Genomic DNA, 20,143 nt, shown 5'->3' on the forward strand with positions numbered 1-20,143 from the left:
GAAGGCGAGCACTCCTCCTGCGAGTACTCAGGTCTCTCCTTCTCTCAGACCTTAGTCTCTGCAGCTCGGGAGACTTCGCTGGGTTACTAGACCCAGGGGCCGCCTCAGCCTCTCCTGACCCAACCGGTAGTGGAGCAGGTGTAAGTGATGGCCCAGCTGAAGGCAACGAGGTAATCCCTGCATCTGGAGCCAGGGCAGGCTCAGGCCCTTGACTTGGCTCAGCTGGTGTTTGTTGCAGGGGAACCTGTGCAGACTGGGACTCTTCAGGATCAGGCCCCAGACTTGGTTCAGCTGCCGCCTGAGTCAAAGGATCAGGTGCAGACTGAGACACCTCTGGTTCTGAGTCCAAGCCCAAGTCCCAGGTCATCACACGGAGGACAGGATGCTGGACTAAATGGGCCATTGGCCTGATCCAGCAAGGCTCTTCTTAGGTTCTCATGTTAAGTGGACCCGGAGACCTTTTTCTCCCTCTCTCCTAACAGTAGGTCCCTGGGGGTCCTCCAATGAAGCTGGAAGATTCAGGACAGACAAGAGGAAGAACTTCTCTACCTGGTGCACAGTTAAAACTATGGAACTCGCTCCCCCCAGATGTGGTGATGGCTGCCCACTTGAGAGACTTCAAAAGAAGACTACAGAAATTCACAGGGGACTTTTGATGACTACAAGAAGAAGAGAAGAAGAAGAAGAGTTTGGATTTGATATCCCGCCTTTCACTCCCTTTAAGGAGTCTCAAAGCGGCTAACATTCTCCTTTCCCTTCCTCCCCCACAACAAACACTCTGTGAGGTGAGTGGGGCTGAGAGACTTCAGAGAAGTGTGACTGGCCCAAGGTCACCCAGCAGCTGCATGTGGAGGAGCGGAGACGCGAACCCGGTTCCCCAGATTATGAATCTACCGCTCTTAACCACTACACCACACTGGCTCTCCAGTTGCTGGGATCTGTTGTTGCACTCGGCAGTGGCGGCAGGAGGAACGGCAGAGAGGCCAAAAGGAAGCAGTGCCAGAGCCCATGGCAGGCAGAGCCAAATAATTCTCGTTCTTTTCCCATTCTCCTCCCTGCTACTAGGGCAACATGGGTGCTAAGGAGGAAACTGATGGCCAGTGCATCTCGCATGAACTGGTTGCAAGTAGGAAGCTAAGTGTTCTTAAGACGAAACAAGACATGTCTGTTGGCATGCAGAGGGCCATTTTGTCTTGCGAAGCAAGCCCATAGGGAAAATCGTCTTGTGAAGCAACTCAAAAACGGAAAACCCTTTCGTCTAGCGGGTTTTCCGTCTTGCGAGGCATTCGTCTTGCGGGGCACCACTGTACATTTAAAACCCCCAACATAATACTAAAAAGGAAACAGAGGCTTTGGCATCCTGGCTGCATTCTTCCTGCATGTAAGCCATCACACAGTTAAATGATTAGGGTGGTTTTATGTATTCACTGCCCTTCTGACTAGGTTTCCCCTCTGGGGGAAAGCATAATAAAACATGAAACATTAAAAACTACCTTCGGCAAAAGGTCCTGCCACTTCATAAACCTAGAACAAGGGTCGCCCACTTGGTTCCCTCCAGATATTTGTTGAACTACAGTTCCCATCAGCCCCAACCATCACATCCAATGGGAGTTGTAGTCTGACAACACCGTGAGGGCACCAGGTTGACTACCCCTGCTTTAGGACACCCCTCCCAGTGCACTGAGAGTCTGTGACAAACGCATGGGAGGATTCCTCAGCAAATCAAAGAGATAAATTTCCCACAACCTCTCTGAGCGACCTCCCGGTTGCTGCATGCAAATTGGTGGGTGGGGCCAGAGGCCAGAGTGGGCAGGGCAATGGATGTAAATTTTGTGGGACATTATTGCAGTCGAACCAACAATTCATGCCTTGCCAGATGGGCACATGAGGAGGCTGAGGCTCACAGAGTTTTCCTGTAAATTTGCTAGAGAGAACTCTGTGAGATCACTTCCTTTTCCTGCCTTGGCAGGAAGCTGTATATCACGACATACTTCCTTCCTGCCTGGGCATCACTCTCTTTCTTCATCGTGCTTCCAAGCGGACCTCATGGACATGTTTGAATTTACATTTTGTATTTTTGTAACTTCGATAGCAGCATTAAACCTGCCTTCATTTTGCTACTGCAAACAGCAACTTCAAGACCTAGGTTATGTAAGGAAATACAGTGGTGCCTCGCAAGACGAAATTAATTCGTTCCGCAAGTTTTTTCTTCTTGCGAGTTTTTCGTCTTGCGAAGCACGGTTTCCCATAGGAATGCATTGAAAATCAATTAATGCGTTCCTATGGAAACCGCCTTCAGACCAGGTCCGGGGACAGTCTGTCCCCCGACCTCTTCTGAAGGCTGGGGGGGGGGGGACAAGGGCTTTTCTTCCCACCCCCAGCATTTTAAAAAACCCCGGGACAGCGGAGGACTTCTCCGCTGTCCGGGGCGATCTTAAAATGCTGGCGGGCGGCATTTTAAAATCGCCCGGGACAGCGGAGGACTTCTCCGCTGTCCGGGGCGATTTAAAAGCCCCTGGGAAGGCAGGCAGGGGGGACAAAGACTTTTGCCCCCTGCCAGTCTTCAGAAGAGGTCCTGGACCTCTTGGCAAAAGTCTTTGCTCCCCCCTGCCTGCCTTCCCGGGAGAGCGGAGAAAGGCAGCGCGTTTCTCCGCTGTCCCCGACGGCTTTTGAAGGCAGGCGGGGGGGGGGAGCAAAGATTTCCCCCCCCCTGCCCGCCTTCAGAAGAGGTCCTGGACCTCTTCTGAAGGCCGCCGGGGGGCGAAAGTCTTTGCTCCCCCCTGCCTGCCTTCCCGGGAGAGCGGAGAAAGGCAGCGCGTTTCTCCGCTGTCCCGGACGGCTTTTGAAGGCAGGCGGGGGGGGGGGAGCAAAGATTTTCGCCCCCCGCCCGCCTTCAGAAGAGGTCCTGGACCTCTTCTGAAGGCGGGCGGGGGGCGAAAGTCTTTGCTCCCTCCGCCTGCCTTCAAAAGCCGTCCGCGATAGCGGGAAGCGCTTCCCTGCTATCCCGGACTGCTTTTAAAATGCTGGCGGTGGGGAGCAAAGCCTTTCGGCCCCCGCCGGCCTTCCTGGACCTCTTCTGAAGGCCGGAGGGGGGGAAAGGCTTTGCTCCCCACCGCCAGCATTTAAAAGAGGTCCCCGGAGATTTCCCTATGGGCTTTCTTCTTGCGAAGCAAGCCCATAGGGAAATTCGTCTTGCGAAGCAACTCTCAAACGGAAAACCCTTTCGTCTTGCGGGTTTTCCGTCTTGCGAGGCATTCGTCTTGCGGGGCACCACTGTACTTTTATTTCATCATTAAGCAATGTGTTTTATTGTTTTTAAGGGGGAGAAAAGGGGTAATACCAGGAAAATCCAGTCTGCCTTAAAGCATCCTAGATTATTGTTAGTAGAATGTTAGAATCAGCCTTGTCTTAGCTTCCATGTTTAAGCTAAATCTATTCCACAATTTTTTACATTTGTATGGAAGACTAGTCCACACACTCAAATGCCTTTCTCTGTCTTCTATCTGGACATGCAAGCTACAGTATCGGAGCTCCTGGGCACATTCCTGGCAGGGTAGAACATTCCAGAAAGGGTGCAAAGCAGGGCTGGTGAGGAGGTGTGGCCAGAGGAGAGTGGGTGTGTGGCCTGGAGGCCGCATTTGGCCTCTGAGGTCAGAGAGTCGCCCTCCCTCCTATAAGCATTGGTGGACTTTAGACTCTCAAATTTCAGTTGCGCCCTGTGTGGCGCTAAAATTTGGCACTCCCTGCAGTGCGCCTCTCGTGCTCTGTTCTACAGTGTTGTTTTTGTGCCTCCTGCAGCGCGGTGCCCAGGTCGGCTGCACCGGTCGCTCTACCCAAAAACCACCTCTGCTGTAAGCCACACAGCTCATGCACAATCTGCACTGGTACCCACACGAGAGAACAAGAGGCTCAGAGAGCTAGAAGTCAAACTGCTCCTGCTGTGGCTGTAGAGACCGATACAGGAGAGACATGTTTTGTTGCAGCTGGGGCAGATGAAGGCGTCCGGTTGTGCTGCTGCAGATGCACCATAGCATTTCTTCTCTCTGCGCTCCTCCCAGCGGTCATTCCTCCTCTGGATATGGATATCCAGATATGGATACACAACCTGACTGCCTGTCTCCAGGTGCTGCGGTCGTCTGCGAGGGATTCTCACACGGTGGGGTTGGTGCTGCCAGCCTTCATGTCACGTTTGAAGATGGTCTTCATGACACAGAATTGGTGTGCCAACAGGCCTGGTGCCAGAAGCATCCTTGGGGATCCTGCCATCTTCCATTCTGTGGACCTGACCAAGCCAGCGCAGACGTCACCGAGACAGGAGTGCGAACATGCTGGGAACGTGGACTTGGGAGAGCACATCATTATATGAGACTGTCCTTGCACCCGCCATTGCGTACTCTTCCATTGTGTCTCGGAACAGACGGATGCCGACAACATCTTTTTTTAAAAAATATGCTTTTTATCAAGTTTTCATTTTAAATACACCAACACGAACAAACAAATATTTCAGGGCTTTTTACATCTGTCTTATTTTATGCTCCATAGAGCCGTTGACTTCCCTCCTTCCCTTCCGCAGTTTTTCTTATTCCAATCCTTAATTCACAGCTTCATTAATAGAAAACTAAACCATGACATAGGGACGCGGGTGGCGCTGTGGGTAAAAGCCTCAGCGCCTAGGGCTTGCCGATCGAAAGGTTGGCGGTTCGAATCCCCACGGCAGGGTGCGCTCCCATTGTTCGGTCCCAGCGCCTGCCAACCTAGCAGTTCGAAAGCACCCCTGGGTGCAAGTAGATAAATAGGGACCGCTTTCTAGCGGGAAGGTAAACGGCGTTTTCGTGTGTGGCTCTGGCTCGCCAGAGCAGCGATGTCACGCTGGCCACGTGACCCGGAAGTGTCTCCGGACAGCGCTGGCCCCCGGCCTCTTGAGTGAGATGGGCGCACAACCCTAGAGTCTGGCAAGACTGGCCCGTACGGGCAGGGGTACCTTTACCTTTAAACCATGACATAAGATTTATTTCAGTCCTGCTAACGTCTTCAAATTTCTACAGTTATATAGACCATAAGTTTATTCCATGCTTTTTGGTACTTTGTTTCCTCCTGACCGCGAATCCTATGTGTCAGCTTTGCTAATTCCGCGTACTCGACCAACTTTGTCTGCCACTCCTTTACAGTCGGTTATCTCCTGTGTCTTCCACTTTTGGGCTATCAAAACTCTGGCAGCTGTCGTAGCATACATGTATAGTCTTTGATCCGTCTTCTTAATGATGCCAACAACATCTTTACACTCGTGTCCCTCTTCCACAGAGCTGCATCCACGTTTGCAAGACAGCCTTGTCAGTTTCCCTGATGTCTGCCTGTTGGGTTGTCCTTGTAGCTCAGGTTTTGCTACGCACAACCATTTATGGGGAAATGAAATCCCTCCACTGAAGGACAGGACCAGGGACTCAACTACTTTCACCAGAGACGAGATGGATGAATGGACGGCATGGAGAAAAATCTTCCCTTGACCTTGTCAGTTTCACTGGATGGAGAGAGGAAATGGTGGTGGGGCTGTTCGGCGGACAGATCACAGGGGCTGCGGTGTTACACATTGCTTGGCTATCACCAAGATCATGGGTAGGCAAACTAAGGCCTGGGGGCCAGATCCGGCCCAATCGCCTTCTAAATCTGGCCCGCAGACGGTCCAGGAATCAGTGTGTTTTTACATGAGAAGAATGTGTCCTTTTATTTAAAATTCATCTCTGGGTTATTTGTGGGGCATAGGAATTCGTTCATTCCCCCCCCCCCCCAAAAAAAAATAGTCTGGCCCCTCACATGGTCTGAGGGACAGTGAACCGGCCCCCTGCTGAAAAAGTTTGACCAAGCTCATCAGGGGGACAGGACAGCATCTCCATCTCTGGCCACAAGGCAATATGGACCAAGTGAGCTTTTTTCTTCTGAGATAGCTGTCAATGGGTGCAAGGAAAGCATGAATGGTTGCAATGCAAATTCACTAAGGTGTGTGTGTGTGGGGGGAGGGAGTAGGGGGATGAAAGGCATGAATCATTGAACTGAAGGGACCCCGAGGGTCATCCAGCCCCACCCCCTGCAATGCAGGAATGTTGATGGAGGTGATTTCAGCCTGGGTGGTGCCGCCTCGCCAGGCAGGAAAGAAATCCTGCAATGCTAAACTTTTTAAAACCATGGCGGCAGCAGCAGCAGTTCGTCCTGGGTGGCGCAGGGGGTGGGTGTGCCCCCCATGAACAGATGTGCCTTGCCCTCTTCCCCCCCCTCCTTTCTCTCCGTCCAATTTCCACCCGATCTCAAGACAAAAGCAGACAAGCATATAGGAACATAAACTTCTGCAGCATGAATAAGGGGATCAGGTTGCTCTCTTTCTCTCTCCCCCCCCCACTCTTTCTTCCCCACGTGACTTTCTCAGGAATCTTTGCCAGCAATATCACCACCACAGCCCCTTTTCCCTGGGTCCATTTTCGCACTGCATGGGAGAGGGAGGTGGAGGAGAACCTCTTTTAAAAAAGAAAGGAAGAAAGAAAGCCAGGAGAGAGGAAGAGAAGGACGGACCTTGCCCCTCTCCCTCCTATGGAGAGTGGATTTCTACTACAGGCGCCTTGGAGAGTCTTTGCGGCTGCCTGCCTGCATGTGTGCCTGGTGGTATCTCTTTTGCAAATCACCTGCAGACTGAAATTATCCTCTCTGCTCCCAGGACGTATTGCAGGGGGAGCGTTTTAAAAAAACCCCTATTTTTGCGCGGATCTGCTACGCTAAAGGGGGAGAAATTCTACCATCTCACACGCGCGGCGAGGCGGAGGGAGGGGAGGGAAAGCCCCGCTTTAAAAAAACCAAAACGCCTGCTGTGTTTTCTTTCTGGAGAAACGCCCCTCTTTCTCTCCCCCTCTCCCCAACCAGCCAGGCAGCCTCCCCTTGCTGCCTTCGCAGGAGAAGCGGCGTGAGAGGAGATCAGCTTCTGGAGGGGACCTGCAAAGTTTCCTCGAGGAGCCCCCCCCAAAAAGAGGGCGAGGAGTGGAAGAAGGATCCGGGCGGGGTGGGAAGGGGGCGCGCTTTGGCGCTGTGCCCGACCCAGGGCGCGTGGCGCGCCAGGCGGAGGGGATCCGCAAGATCCGAGGCGCCTTTGTGGGTGGCGCGGCGGCGGCGCCCCAAAGTGGACTTTGAAAAGGAGGGTGGGACTCAGAGAGAGAGAGAGAGAGAAAGCAGGAATTAAGAGGGCGAGGAGAGGGGCGAGAGGTCTCCTCGTCTCGGGGGTTTGTCGACCAATCGCTCCGCCGGGGGGAACTTTGCCGGGCAGGGGGACAACTTAGAGAGGGCGGCAGCTCTCCGAAGAGACGCGCGGCGGCGGTGGCGGTCCTCGTCCTGCTCCTTCCCCCGGATCCGTCCCTGGGCGCAAAGGTGACCCACCGCCGGGTGATTTACGGCTGCTCTCTGCCCTACGGCTCGCCCGCACTGTAAATACGCGCTGGGGTCGCCAGAGCGCGGAGAGAGCCTCTTCCTCTCCACCAAGACTGGAGCGCAAGGCTGGGGCGCCACCTGACATCTCCACGAACCCCAAAAAACCAGGGGACTCTTCCCTTCCCGGAACCAAAAGCGTGTGTGTGTACCTGCTGTTAGTTTTGTTCCTGGGACAGAAAAAGGCTTTGATTCCCCCCCTAAAAGCTGCCTTCGGATGCTGCACGAATCTCCTGCCGAGAGAAGGTCCTTTGCGGCTTAAGAAAAAAAGAAACATTCCCCCCCCCCTTTTAAAATATAACCTCTGCTTAACTATGGATTTCCTGGCGGCGTGGATGCGTCTCCTGCTCGTCTTGGCTGCCTTTGCAGTTTTGCCCCATCAGGCTGAAGGTGAGTAAAAGCTTCAGCTCTGGACTTCATTGATTTCGCTTTACAGAGAGAAGTTGGGCCGCTTAATGAGATTCTGCGGCGAGGTTTCCCTGCTGAAGTTGGGCTGGGGATGATCTATGGGGCTGGCACCGTCTTGCTTTTTTATTTTTAGTTTTTTTAAGCAACAAGCCCCACCACCATCACCACCTGAGAATCTCTGTGATCCTCTTGAGGAAGAATGCTTAGGGGACTCTCCCAAGAGCAAAAAATGCTGCTAAGTCTCTGTGTTAAGTTGCCCAGAGCCTGCAACTCTTCTTGGCTTAAGAGCACAAGAAGTGTGTTGTAGGATCAGACTAAAGCGCTTAGGAAGATGCCTTATCACCAGTTCATTTAGCCTGGTATTGTCTACACTGACTTGCAGAAGCTCTCCGGGGTTTCAGGCAGGAATTCTTATTCCAGCCCTATCTGGGAATGGCGGGAATTGAACCTGGTACCTTCTGTGTGCAGAGCAGGTCTTCTGCCACAGATTGGTGGCTCCGTCATACAAATGGAGCTGGTTTATCCTGAGTCAGACCCCTGTTCTGTCTACTTCGGGATTGTTTTATGACAGGCTCCGTAGAGATGAGAGCTGTTCGACTCTCATGAGAAGTGCTGGAGGTTTTAAAGCAGAGGCTGGATGGCATCTGTTATGCATGATTTAGTTGAGATTTCTGCATTGCCGGGGGTTGGTCTAGATGACCCTTGGGGTTCCCTTCCAGCTTTCCAATTCTATGATTCTATCTGTAGTCACTAGGGACAGTGAACCGGAGAGCTTTTGCATGCAACGCAGGTGCTCTACCACTGAGCCACACCCCTTCGAGGTCTGCTTAGCCCAGCAGCCACCAGAAATTGCACCCCAGTCTCCCTTACGGAACTATCTATTGCAGGCACCCCCAAACTTGGCCCTCCAGCTGTTTTGGGACTACAGTTCCCATCATCAATTCCCAGTGGGACTACAATTCCCACTGGTCCTGTTAGCTAGGGATGTTGGGAGTTGTAGTCCCAAAAACATCTGGAGGGCCAAGTTTGGGGATGCCTGATCTAGTGTCTGCAAAGAGCATTTAATCAATTGCATCAAGCCTAGGCCCCCTCCCTTACCATTTTTGCACAGGCAGTGTAAAGAGCGTGGCAGCAAACTTGCCAAATGCGTGGTTGTTCATTTATTTTTTTTACAACAGCATGCCCTGAACCTCTTTGAACTACTTACTTCAATACTCAGTACCCCCTTCTGAAGTTCTGCCTTTAGGTGGCACACCTTGAAAAGCAGAATGCTTTCCATGCCCTCTGATTTCCAAAGTGCACTTCAGTCTTGCCAGAATATGTCATGCGCCAGCACTGTGAACCTAGGAAGCTCCTTTACCCTGAGTTGGACCATCAAGCTTAGTGTTGTCTGCACTGGCTGGCAGCAGCTCACCAGGGTTTCAGGTAGGAGTCTCTCCCAGCCTTACTTCGAGATGCCAGGGGTTGAACCTGAGACCTCCTGCGTGCACTGGGATGCTGCGCCACTGGGATGCAGTCCTTCCCAAGGGATAGAATCATGGAATTGTAGAATCGAGTTGGAAGGGATCCAAGGGTCATCTAGTCCAACCCCCTGCAATGCAAGAATATGCAACTGTCCCAAATGGGGATCGAACCTGCAGCCTTGGCCATATCTGCACCACGCTCTAGCCAACTGAGCATATCCAGGCTGCGTTTGTACATAAAGCTATGGAGGATCCCTAGCTTCCAGTGCACCTTTAATAGATGCGTAACCCACAATTAGGTGGAGGGACGCGGGTGGTGCTGTGGGTTAAACCACAGAGCCTAGGACTTGCTGATCAGAAGGTCGGCAGTTCAAATCCCCGCGACGGGGTGAGCTCCCGTTGCTCGGTCCCTGCTTCTGCCAACCTAGCAGTTCGAAAGCACGTCAAAGTGCAGTAGATAAATAGGTACCGCTCTGGTGGGAAGGTAATCAGCGTTTCTGTGCACTGCTGTGGTTCGCCAGAAGTGGCTTAGTCATGCTGGCCACATGACCCAGAAACTGTACGCCGGCTCCCTCGGCCAATAAAGTGAGATGAGGACCGCAACCCCAGAGTCGGCCATGACTGGACCTAATGGTCAGGGGTCCCTTTACCTTTACTTTAACCCACAACTGGCTGTTTAAAACCAGCTCCTTTATGCTTTCTGCCTGGCAGTAACGACATTCACACATGAGAAGCTCAAAGATGTTTGTCTGAAAGCTCCGGGAGCTGAGACATCTTCGCCCCTGGCAGTTGCTGTTATGCTTAAGAGTTTTTTTGCTACATGTTCATTAGACACCAGAAACGAGAAGTGAAAACGTGACTCCCTATTTCCTAGTCCTTTTACTATTTTAACACCAGTTCTGCACTCGACGGTGTGCAAAATATGCCCGTGTGTCGGGAGGTCTTGCCGCCTGCATTAGGCATGCCAATATCAATTTTTAGACGCCTTGTTTGTTTGGAAAACCATCCATCAAGGCAGTGCGCGGTAAACATTACGGCTGACATTACTTCGGCATGGACTACCCACCGATCCCGCCTGTTCCTGGAGCGCATGCAGGGAACAGTAAGATTTATTGCCGTCTCGGAGCAGCCTGGAGTGGAAAAAGTGGCTGGATGACATAAGGCCTGGAGAGTTTAATTGTGCATAAAAACTCTCTTACCTGCTCTCATGCTCAGATCCCCCCCTTCTTACTCCAAGAGTCGTTTCATCCACAACAGCCACATTTCTGATCCCAGCTTCGTGCTTTGCTGCCATTTGACCTGGGTGCGTGCTCGATTTCTCTTTACTTCACCCAATAATCTCTAGTTCTTTGATTTCTCTGAACTCTGCGATTCTCTGCTGAACTCGTGAGCTGGCTCACAAAGTCCTTGCTTGATGCCACAGTCAGAGGTGATGTGAGCATGGACCGGCCATCAAAGTACCAGGGAGAGGGTTGTAGCTCAGAGGTATAGCATCTGCCTTGTAAGCCGAAGGTCCCAAGTTCAGTCACCAGATAGGGGGGGGGGAAAGCCTGAAATCTTGGGGGAGTTGCTGGCAGTCAGTGTGGACAGTACAGTGGTACCTTGGTTCTCAAACGCCTTGGTACTCAAACAACTTGGAACCCAAACACTGCAAACCCGGAAGTAAGTGTTCCGGTTTGCGGGCTTTCTTCAGAAGTCAAATGTGCTCCGTTTTGAGAGTCACGCTTCCTTTTTGAGTGTTACGCTGCGGTCTGTCTCTTTTTGCTATTTATTTTGTGGTTTTGTTTTTGCGGCTCTTTGTTTTTGTGACTGTGTGGAACCCAGTTCAGCTACTGACTGATTGTGTGACTGCAGTACTTTGTTTATTGCTTTCATTTTATGGATCATTGCTCAATGGTTAGATAGGAAAATTCATGTTAAATTGCAGTTTGAGGGGTTGTTTTTAAAAGTCTGGAATGGATTGGTCCATTTTGCATTACTTTCTATGGGAAAGCATGCCTTGGTTTTGGAACGATTTGGTTTTGAAACGGACTTCCGGAACGGATTACGTTTGAGAACCAAGGTACCACTGTACTAAGCTTGGTACATGGCAGCTTCCTATGATTTTTGCTGAGACGGCAAAATGTCCAGGAAAACCTGAATGTACGGCAAGTAGGGTGATTAAAATAATACTACTAATAAAAATGCTATAAAATGTTTTTTAAAGCCGAAAAAACTTACTGCTTCGTTTTGATCCAAGTGAGAGCCCCCAGTAGAACTTTGTAAATCGATGCTCCTTTCTTTCGCTTGCTCACTTTCACCAGAATCCAGGCTGTTCAAAGAAAGCGATTGGCTGGAGGTTAGAGATGAAGGGAGCCACTGTGCAAATTATAATTAACTTGTGGAACACGTTTCCACAGAATCTGATGATTCCAACTAACTTGCAGGGTTTTTAGTTCATGGCGGATAGATCTATTTAAAAAACGTTCATGGTGAACCAGTCTTTTAGCTATTAATGCTGAAAACTAAAACCTTTAAAAAAATTTCGAACCTCTCTCTACAGTGGCAGTCTATATGTTGTTGTTTAGTCATTTAGTCGTGTCCGACTCTTCGTGACCCCATGGACCAGAGCACGCCAGGCACTCCTGTCTTCCACTGCCTCCCGCAGTTTGGTCAAACTCATGCTGGTAGCTTCGAGAACACTATCCAACCATCTCATCCTCTGTCGTCCCCTTCTCCTTGTGCCCTCCATCTTTCCCAACATCAGGGTCTTTTCCAGGGAGTCTTCTCTTCTCATGAGGTGGCCAAAGTTTTGGAGCCTCAGCTTCAGGATCTGTCCTTCCAGTGAGCACTCAGGGCTGATTTCCTTCAGAATGGAGAGGTTTGATCTTCTTGCAGTCCATTGGACTCTCAAGAGTCTCCTCCAGCACCAGAATTCAAAAGCATCAATTCTTCGGCGATCAGCCTTCTTGATGGTCCAGCTCTCACTTCCATACATCACTACTGGGAAAACCATAGCTTTAACTATACAGACCTTTGTTGGCAAGGTGATGTCTCTGCTTTTTAAGATGCTGTCTAGGTTTGTCATTGCAGTCTATATGAGGACCAACAAAAGGACAAGGCTGCCACTTTCACACTCTGTTGTGAGCTCCTAGAAGCTCTTTTGGGGAAAATGCAGTTTGGGTACACATTAGCGTTTACTCTGGCCCCAGTGAGCTCACACAACCTTATCCACATTGAAGAGCTATCCCATAGTTTCTTGAGGAATGCCGCTGTTTGACGCATTTCCTGCCAAACCAGCTTTAACCAAAGCCACGTCCACTTTGCGGTTAAGCAGAGGTGCGTACATTTGAGAGAGCCGCTGCACATCGTGCTCAGATTACACCTTCACGAACAGTGTGTGAATGCAGAGGGGCGGGGGAAGCCAAACAGGTCTTGTGCAACAGGTGAAGGCATTCCCTCTCTCTCTCTGGGGTGTGCAACGATGTGCAATCACAACTTGAAATGCAGTGGGAAGGACCTCACTGGGTTTTAAACCACCGGTGTTTACATAACCACAGAGTTCAGGTGTCCTGATGGGATACGTTGCTTTAGCTACATGTCCACCAAAAGCTCTGCGCATCCCTATTCTTTTGCTAACCTTCACTAACAAAATGTTGTTCAGCTGACCAGTCCGTGGACTAGGGAGCAGAGTTCTTGCCTGCTACTTCCACCCGGACCTCCCTCTGTTTAGCTAAACCTGTGAACCCAGCAGACAAAATACCATATTTTTTGCTCTATAAGACTCACTTTTTCCCTCCCAAAAAGTAAGGGGAAATGTGTGTACGTCTTATGGATTGAATGCAGGCTGTGCAGCTGTCCCAGAAGCCAGAACAGCAAGAGGGATCGCTGCTTTCGCTGTGCAGCGATCCCTCTTGCTGTTCTGGCTTCTGAGATTCAGAATATTTTTTTTCCTTGTTTTCCTCCACCAAAAATATAGAGCAAAAAATGCGGTATGTGGATGGTTTTTTGGTTTTTTTTGCAGGCTTTCCTCCTGATTGTGTGTTCAGACATTGTGCACGCAGACAAGCTGTATGTACATGCTGCGCATAGGCTCTTTCCATGGGTTTGTCTGAACAGATGGAGAGCCGAACCAGTAAGCATGATTCCTCCTTCTGTCTGTGCAATATATAAGGAGCAGTCATCTGAATAGAGCTCATGAATGTGGAGCTTAAAGGGAAGGGCTGTTTCTCAGCGGCAGAGAACATCTGCTCTGTATGCAGAAAAATAAAAATAAAAATTTATTACTTATACCCCGCCCATCTGGTTGGGTTTCCCCAGCCACTCTGGGCGTCTCCCAACAGAATATTAAAAACACAATAAAACATCAAACACTAAAAACTTCCCTAAACAGGGCTGCTTTCAGATATCTTCTAAAAGTCAGAAAGTGGTTTACTTCCTTGACATCTGATGGGAGGGCGTTCCACAGGGAGGGTGCCACTACCAAGAAGGCCCTCTGCCTGGTTCCCAGGTTCAGTCCCTGCCATCTGGGAGAGTCCCAGAATACTTGAAATGCCCTCTATAAATATTACGCCATAAATATCTCTCGCCGGTGAAAATAGGCAATGTGGCAGAGGTGGTTTGAACACACATCGGATGCCCTGAAAACAAATGTTTGTGCAGACAAATGACTTCCACCCCACTTAAGTTTAATTGCAATCTGAGTTGACTGTTTTTGCTTTCCTACTTAAGAGGGGTCCTTTTTAACTCTCTATATGCTGCCCTTCAATTTAGCAAAATCTCAGGGTAATTCCAGGTGATGTTCTGAAGGCAGAGGAGCATATGCGACTACGCATTTTGCTGAAGCTAAGCAGGTCTGGGTCTGGATGGGAGACCACCTGCATATTGGAAGAAAAGTGGGATATAAATGTAAAGAGGCAGGAATCAAATCAAGATAAAACAAGAGGGAGGGGAGGGGGAAGCAAGCAGAAGTAAAATAATAAAAGTTGATGCAGCAGGATCTGACACAAGGGACCCTTCATCCACCAGTGGCACTGATCCTGGCTAGACTGCACTTGCTGCCAATTAGTTTCTGGGCCCAAGTCAAAGTGCTGGTTTTGACCTATACGGCCTTAAATGGCTCAGGATTGCAATGCAAGGATCGCCTCTCCCCCTACGAGTTGACCTAGCCCTTCTTTATGTGCCTCCTCCACGAGAGGTCTGGAGGGTGAGAACATGAGAACTGGGCCTTTTTTGTGGTGGCTCCCCGTTTGTGGAACACTCTCCCCAGGGAAGCTTGCCTGGTGCCTTCATTACATATCCTTAGGTGCCAGGTGAAAACGTTCCTCTTCAACTAGGCCTTTGATTGATTAATATCCGATGCCCTTTTAAATGTGTTTGGGGGAGGGTTTGTTCGTTCTTTATTTTTGTTCTGTGCTTTGTGTTTTTATGCCGCAAACTGCCCAGAGGTCTTTGGATGCAGATTTAACAAATAAAATAAAATAATACCTGGAGCTGGGCCTGGAGGCAGGGTGCATGCAGGATGAGGGATAGCTCAGTCTATTGAACAGGAGACTCTCAATCCCAGGGTTGTGGGTTCCAGCCCCAAATTGGGCAAATGATTCCTGCATTGCAGGGGGTTGGACTAGATGACCGCTGTGGTCCCTTCCAGCTCTAGGATTCTGTGTCTTAGCTCAGGGATTGAGCACATGCTTTGCACACAAAAAGCCCCAGGGTCTATCCTTCGCATTTCTAAATCCTTGACAGATAGACTGGTGACTGAGAGTGGCCGCCGAGACCATATAACACTGAAAGACCTACATTGGCTCCCAATGAATTTCCAAGGACAATTCAAAGTGTTGGTGCTGACCATTAACGCCCTAAACGGCCTCGGTCCAGTATACCTGAAGGGGCGTCTCCACCCCCATCATTCTGCCCGGACACTGAGGTCCAGCTCCGAGGGCCTTCTGGCGGTTCCCTTGCTGCGAGAAGCCAAGTTACAGGGAACTAGGCAGAGGGCCTTCTCGGTGGTGGCGCCTGCCCTGTGGAACGCCCTCCTACCAGATGTCAAGGAAATAAACAATTACCTGACTTTTAGAAGACATCTGACGACAGCCTTGTTTAGGAAAGTTTTTAATGTTTGATGATGATGACGATTATTATTATTTTGTTGGAAGCTGCCCAGAGTTGCTGGGGAAACCCAGCCAGATGGGTGGGGTGGTATGATGATGATGATGGGAATGTCTCCTGTCTAAAACCGTAGAGTGCTGGTGCCAGCCAGTGTGGACATAACAGAGCTAGGTGGACCAGTGACCTGACTCTGTGTGAGCGGACCTCTTTAGAGAAGTGCTGTTTTGTATGCAGAAGATCCAAGGGGCAGAGAAGTCCGGGAAGAGCCTCTGGACTGAAACCTTGCAGACTGAGGCCTTGCCCACCAGTGTAGACAACACTGAACTCAATTGGAGCCACGATCCGATTCAGGATAAGGCAGTTTCCTATGTTCCTATTAGTTACCCTTCAACAAACGGCAACTATTTCGTCCTGCAATAAGGGTGATTAAAGATTGTCCACAGGGCAGTTTTCCTTGCTCCTTCCGCTATCCGAAGTGGGCATTCGCTGTGATGGATTAGTTTGGAATAATGAACTCCTGGCTCTCTGCTCACAATCCCCGGCAAAAGAGTAGGCAGCTTTCCAAATTAAATTTTCTCTTCCCCTCTATCCACATGCTCTTTGCGTCTGGCTGACTGCACCAGTTACTTTTTGGGGGGTGGGTGGGTGGGGGCTGCCAACAGTTGAAGTCCCACAGCATGAATTTGAAGTGTTGTGACGCTGCTTTAAGCAGCCCTTGTTGTTGTTGTTGTTTAGTCGTTTAGTTGTGTCTGACTCTTCGTGACCCCATGGACCAGAGCACTCCAGGCCCTCCTGTCTTCCACTGCCTCCCGCAGTTTGGTCAAACTCATGCTGGTAGCTTCGAGAACACTCAGTGGCGTAGCGTGGGTTGTCAGCACCCGGGGCAAGGCAAGTAATTTGCGCCCCCTAACCCGTGGATTTGCGCCCCCTAACCTGTGGATTTGCCCTAACCCCAGATGTTGCGCCCGGTGCGGCCGGCCCCCCCTGCACCCCCCAAGCTACGCCACTGAGAACACTGTCCAACCATCTTGTTCTCTGTCGTCCTCTTCTCCTTGTGCCCTCCATCTTTCCCAACATCAGGGTCTTTTCCAGGAAGTCTTCTCTTCTCATGAGGTGGCCAAAGTATTGGAGCCTCAGCTTCAAGATCTGTCCTTCCAGTGAGCACTCAGGGCTGATTTCCTTCAGAATTGAGAGGTTTGATCTTCTTGCAGTCCATGGGACTCTCAAGTGTCTCCTCCAGCACCATAATTCAAAAGCAGCAATTCTTCGGCGATCAGCCTTCTTTATGGTCCAGCTCTCACTTCCATACATCACTACTGGGAAAACCATAGCTTTAACTATATGGACCTTTGTTGGCAAGGTGATGTCTCTACTTTAAGCAGCCCTGGCTTCCCCAAATATTTCTGGGAGAGCATATTCTCCTTCATGGAGAGCACGTGTCGCGGTGGGGTCTAGCAAGACACCCCCTCTTGGTTACTGGGCGGGACCGTTTGGATGGCCATGACTGTGATTGGGCCAGTTTGGGTTGTTGGGGAGATTTTGATGTTACCATTTAGAGGGTTGGCCCAAAGGTTATATATTTTTGGCACACAGCTTTTTTCAATCTATTTTGCTGCGTGCATCGGATCGCCCACCCACCCTCCCTAATTTAGGGCTGTTGCGTTTGACATTGCTATGCCTGTCATGGAGTCGTCTGCTTTTGGGGCAGGGGCCTGGTAGGAATTTTGTCCATTTGGCAGATTGGCTGACACCATTTGGTTCTTGCCTACTGCGTAGCAAATCGTCACAACTTGTAAGGTTGCGGTTAGGCCCTGGTTAATTTTGGTTGGTGGAGGGGGTATGGTTGGCTGGGCCTGCCCCTCCAATGCTGCTGCTGCAAGGCAATTCCGTTAAAGGAATCCAGGGGTTTGCCATGTTTTTGTCTGTATTCCCGGCAAGGGGCTAGGGCTGTGCAAGCCCCTGGGAGCATGCAGGGAGGGGTGACAGTATGGTGCCCAGTCCCATTCTCTCCCCAATATTGTTTTCCCTTACTGGCTTTCGGAAGTCAGTTCTGTCCCTGGGCGGGGACAGATAGTCGTAACCAATGCCTAAGCAACCACTCACATTATGTATTTTAATAAAGTTGTGGCCAAAATTATGCCAAAAACCTTAAACAAAAATTCTGTGTGAATTGTGATTTATTTAGGGGGGTGGCTTGGGGACCTCGACCCACAACTGTAGTTTGTTAAGATCGCTGAGACTTGTTAGCAGGCCCCAGATCTCCGTCCAGAGCTCCAGTTCTCCAGGTGTTCCCGTGAAGAGGAGTTGACTCTTCCAGGTTAAACTACTCTGGGACTCTCTTGTTCCAGCCTACCTTGTCAGATGGTTGTGAAGATAAAACGGGAGAGCAGCTATGTGTCTTGAACTCCTTGGAGGAAGAAGGATGAGTTACGGATGCTGTTGACAACAGCAACAACGACTTATTTTGCAATTAGGGCAGCAGAGTTAACATAACGTGGGTGGCTTCTTAGTGGAAAATAAAACAAGAACCTGCCCAGGATTGTATGGCCATCCGCCATGGATGCTTTAGTTTAGATTCCTGCATTGCAGTGGGTTGGACTAGATGACCGTTGGGGGTCCCCTGTGATTCTATGGATTGGGCCATTTTGGCAGGAATAAACTGTGGGAAACTGGGCTTCACTGTGATAATCAGAGGCCCCTGGTGATCTTTGGTTCTGTGGGCATTGAATGCCTTGTTCCCTGCTGCATTCCGGACTTTGCTTTCTTACAGCATGTTCTCGTAGGCCCGTCTCCTGCTTTTCAAAACTGCCCTCTCACTTTGGATTTCATAGCATTGGAAGCAGGCAATCAGCTTCCTGTGAAGGCCCTGGCCTTGACACTTTTATTAACGGTCTGGCAGGTGCGGTGCAGAAGTGGCTGTTGCTGCCTCCTTGGGGAGACCAACTGCAGCGCTGGCCATAAACCCTTCCTTTGTCTCTGCGTCCCCAGGCGGCATTGAACCAAATCCTCGTGTCCTTCAGAACCCCCAGCAATTGCATCCTGCAGCAGAGCCACTTGCGCCTCGAAGACGAGAGAGGTGTCACTTTTCACCAAACAAATGGCCAGTGTCTGGCATGACGTTTTTTGCAATTCCCTTTAGGCGCTTTCGAAGGCACTTCTCTTTTTCTTAAGAAAGAAAGAAAGAAAGAAAGAAAGAAAGAAAGAAAGAAAGAAAGAAAGAAAGGCTTCGAGAAATAAGGCGTGTGTGGTGCATTGTGATTTTCATAAAAGCATTGCTTTACTCACTTAAAAATCCAAGAGGCTTTATTTCCTACCCAGGCCTTCTCAGCCTGGTGCACTGGACTACAACTCCCATCAGTCCCAACTAGCAGCTGGGGCTCATGGAAGTTGTAGTCCAAAACATCTGGAAGGTGACAGGTTGGCAAAGAATGTCCTCCCTCTAAGTCTCTCTCTCTGTCTGTCTCTCAAATAATTTTTTTTTTGTTTTTTGCACATGTTTTCCAAACATAACATCCCATCTTATACAATACAACAAACCTTTGGCTATCACAGCCTAGGACTTCCGTCAACCTCGACTAATGGTTTTCTAACCTCCTTTCTGATTTTGCATTTTATTTTAATAGTTATTGCTATAAAACCCAAATCCTCAATAAACTCCTTCTTAGTCCTTTTTGCAATAATTCATAGTCCTCCCTGTAAGTCTCATTTGTAGAAGGTGCATTAAAAAAAATAAAATTGTAGCAGATGAAAAAGCAACAGCAGCAACCCTGTGATTTTTGCATGAGTGTCAGCTGTGACTTATTCTAGGCAAGAGCTTGCCAGCTCAGGAGTGTGTGATTTAATCCTTGCTACATTTTACTTTAAGATACAGTGAAACGCTTGCCCGCAGTTTCAAGCAGGGAAATGTTTTTCAGGTTGCAACGCTTCCATGCTGTGCTGGGCTCTCTTTGTCAGAGGAATTTAAGGAGGGACTCAGTTGCCATCTGCCAAGGATGCTGTCGTCACAACCTGAGTTGCAGATCCTATGTTGAGCGGGAGGCTAGACCAGAGGGGCTCCAATGCCCCTTTCAGCCCTCTGTGGATAGTATGGCAGGGTTGGTCACTGGCTCATGGGGATGTGGGTGGCGCTGTGGTCTAAACCACTGTTCCTTTTGGGCTTGCCGATCAGAAGGTTGGCGGTTCGAATCCCCGCAACAGGGTGAGCTCGCGTTGCTCTGTCCCAGCTCCTGTCAATCTAATAATAATAATAATAATAATAATATCTTTATTTATACCCCACCCTCCCTGGCCAGAGACAGGCTCAGGGTGGCTAACACCAGTGAAATTACAATAAAAACATAATAGGGGAGGGGAAAAACCCACAATTTAAAATACAGGTTAAAATGCAATTTAAAATGCAGCCTCATTTTAATAATAGCCCATAGATCAAAACCATGAGGGGAGGGAAACATAAGGGTCTGACTGAGTCCAAACCAAAGGCCAGGCAGAACAGCTCTGTCTTGCAGGGCCTGCGGAAAGATGTCAAGTCCCGCAGGGCCCTAGTCTCTTGTGACAGAGTTTTCCACCAAGTCGGGGCCAGTACTGAAAAGGCCCTGGCCCTAGTTGAGACCAACCTTGTGACTTGGGACCTCCAAAATGTTGTCATTTGTGGACCTTAAGGTCCTCCACAGGGCATACCAGGAGAGGCGGTCCCATAGGTACGTGGGTCCTAGCAGTTTGAAAGC

The 20,143-nt window shown here is 49.9% G+C and overlaps 1 protein-coding gene across 4 annotated transcripts in view; it reads left to right on the plus strand.

The window, feature by feature from the left end:
• Nucleotides 1-6,455: 6,455 nt before the first annotated feature.
• Nucleotides 6,456-20,143, plus strand: part of FRAS1 (Fraser extracellular matrix complex subunit 1) — a 355,216-nt gene continuing 341,528 nt past the window's right edge. For 3 of the 4 annotated variants that reach the window (XM_077933767.1, XM_077933768.1, XM_077933769.1), the window contains exon 1: nucleotides 6,460-7,851. In XM_077933767.1, the coding sequence (XP_077789893.1) occupies nucleotides 7,776-7,851 (76 nt within the window). In that variant the 5' untranslated portion in view covers nucleotides 6,460-7,775. Of the gene's footprint in view, nucleotides 7,852-20,143 lie in introns of all 4 variants that reach the window. The other variant, XR_013394125.1, reaches the window with a different exon arrangement.

The sequence above is a fragment of the Podarcis muralis genome, chromosome 9 (assembly GCF_964188315.1).
Source record: "Podarcis muralis chromosome 9, rPodMur119.hap1.1, whole genome shotgun sequence".
In the NCBI taxonomy this organism is placed as follows: domain Eukaryota; kingdom Metazoa; phylum Chordata; class Lepidosauria; order Squamata; family Lacertidae; genus Podarcis; species Podarcis muralis.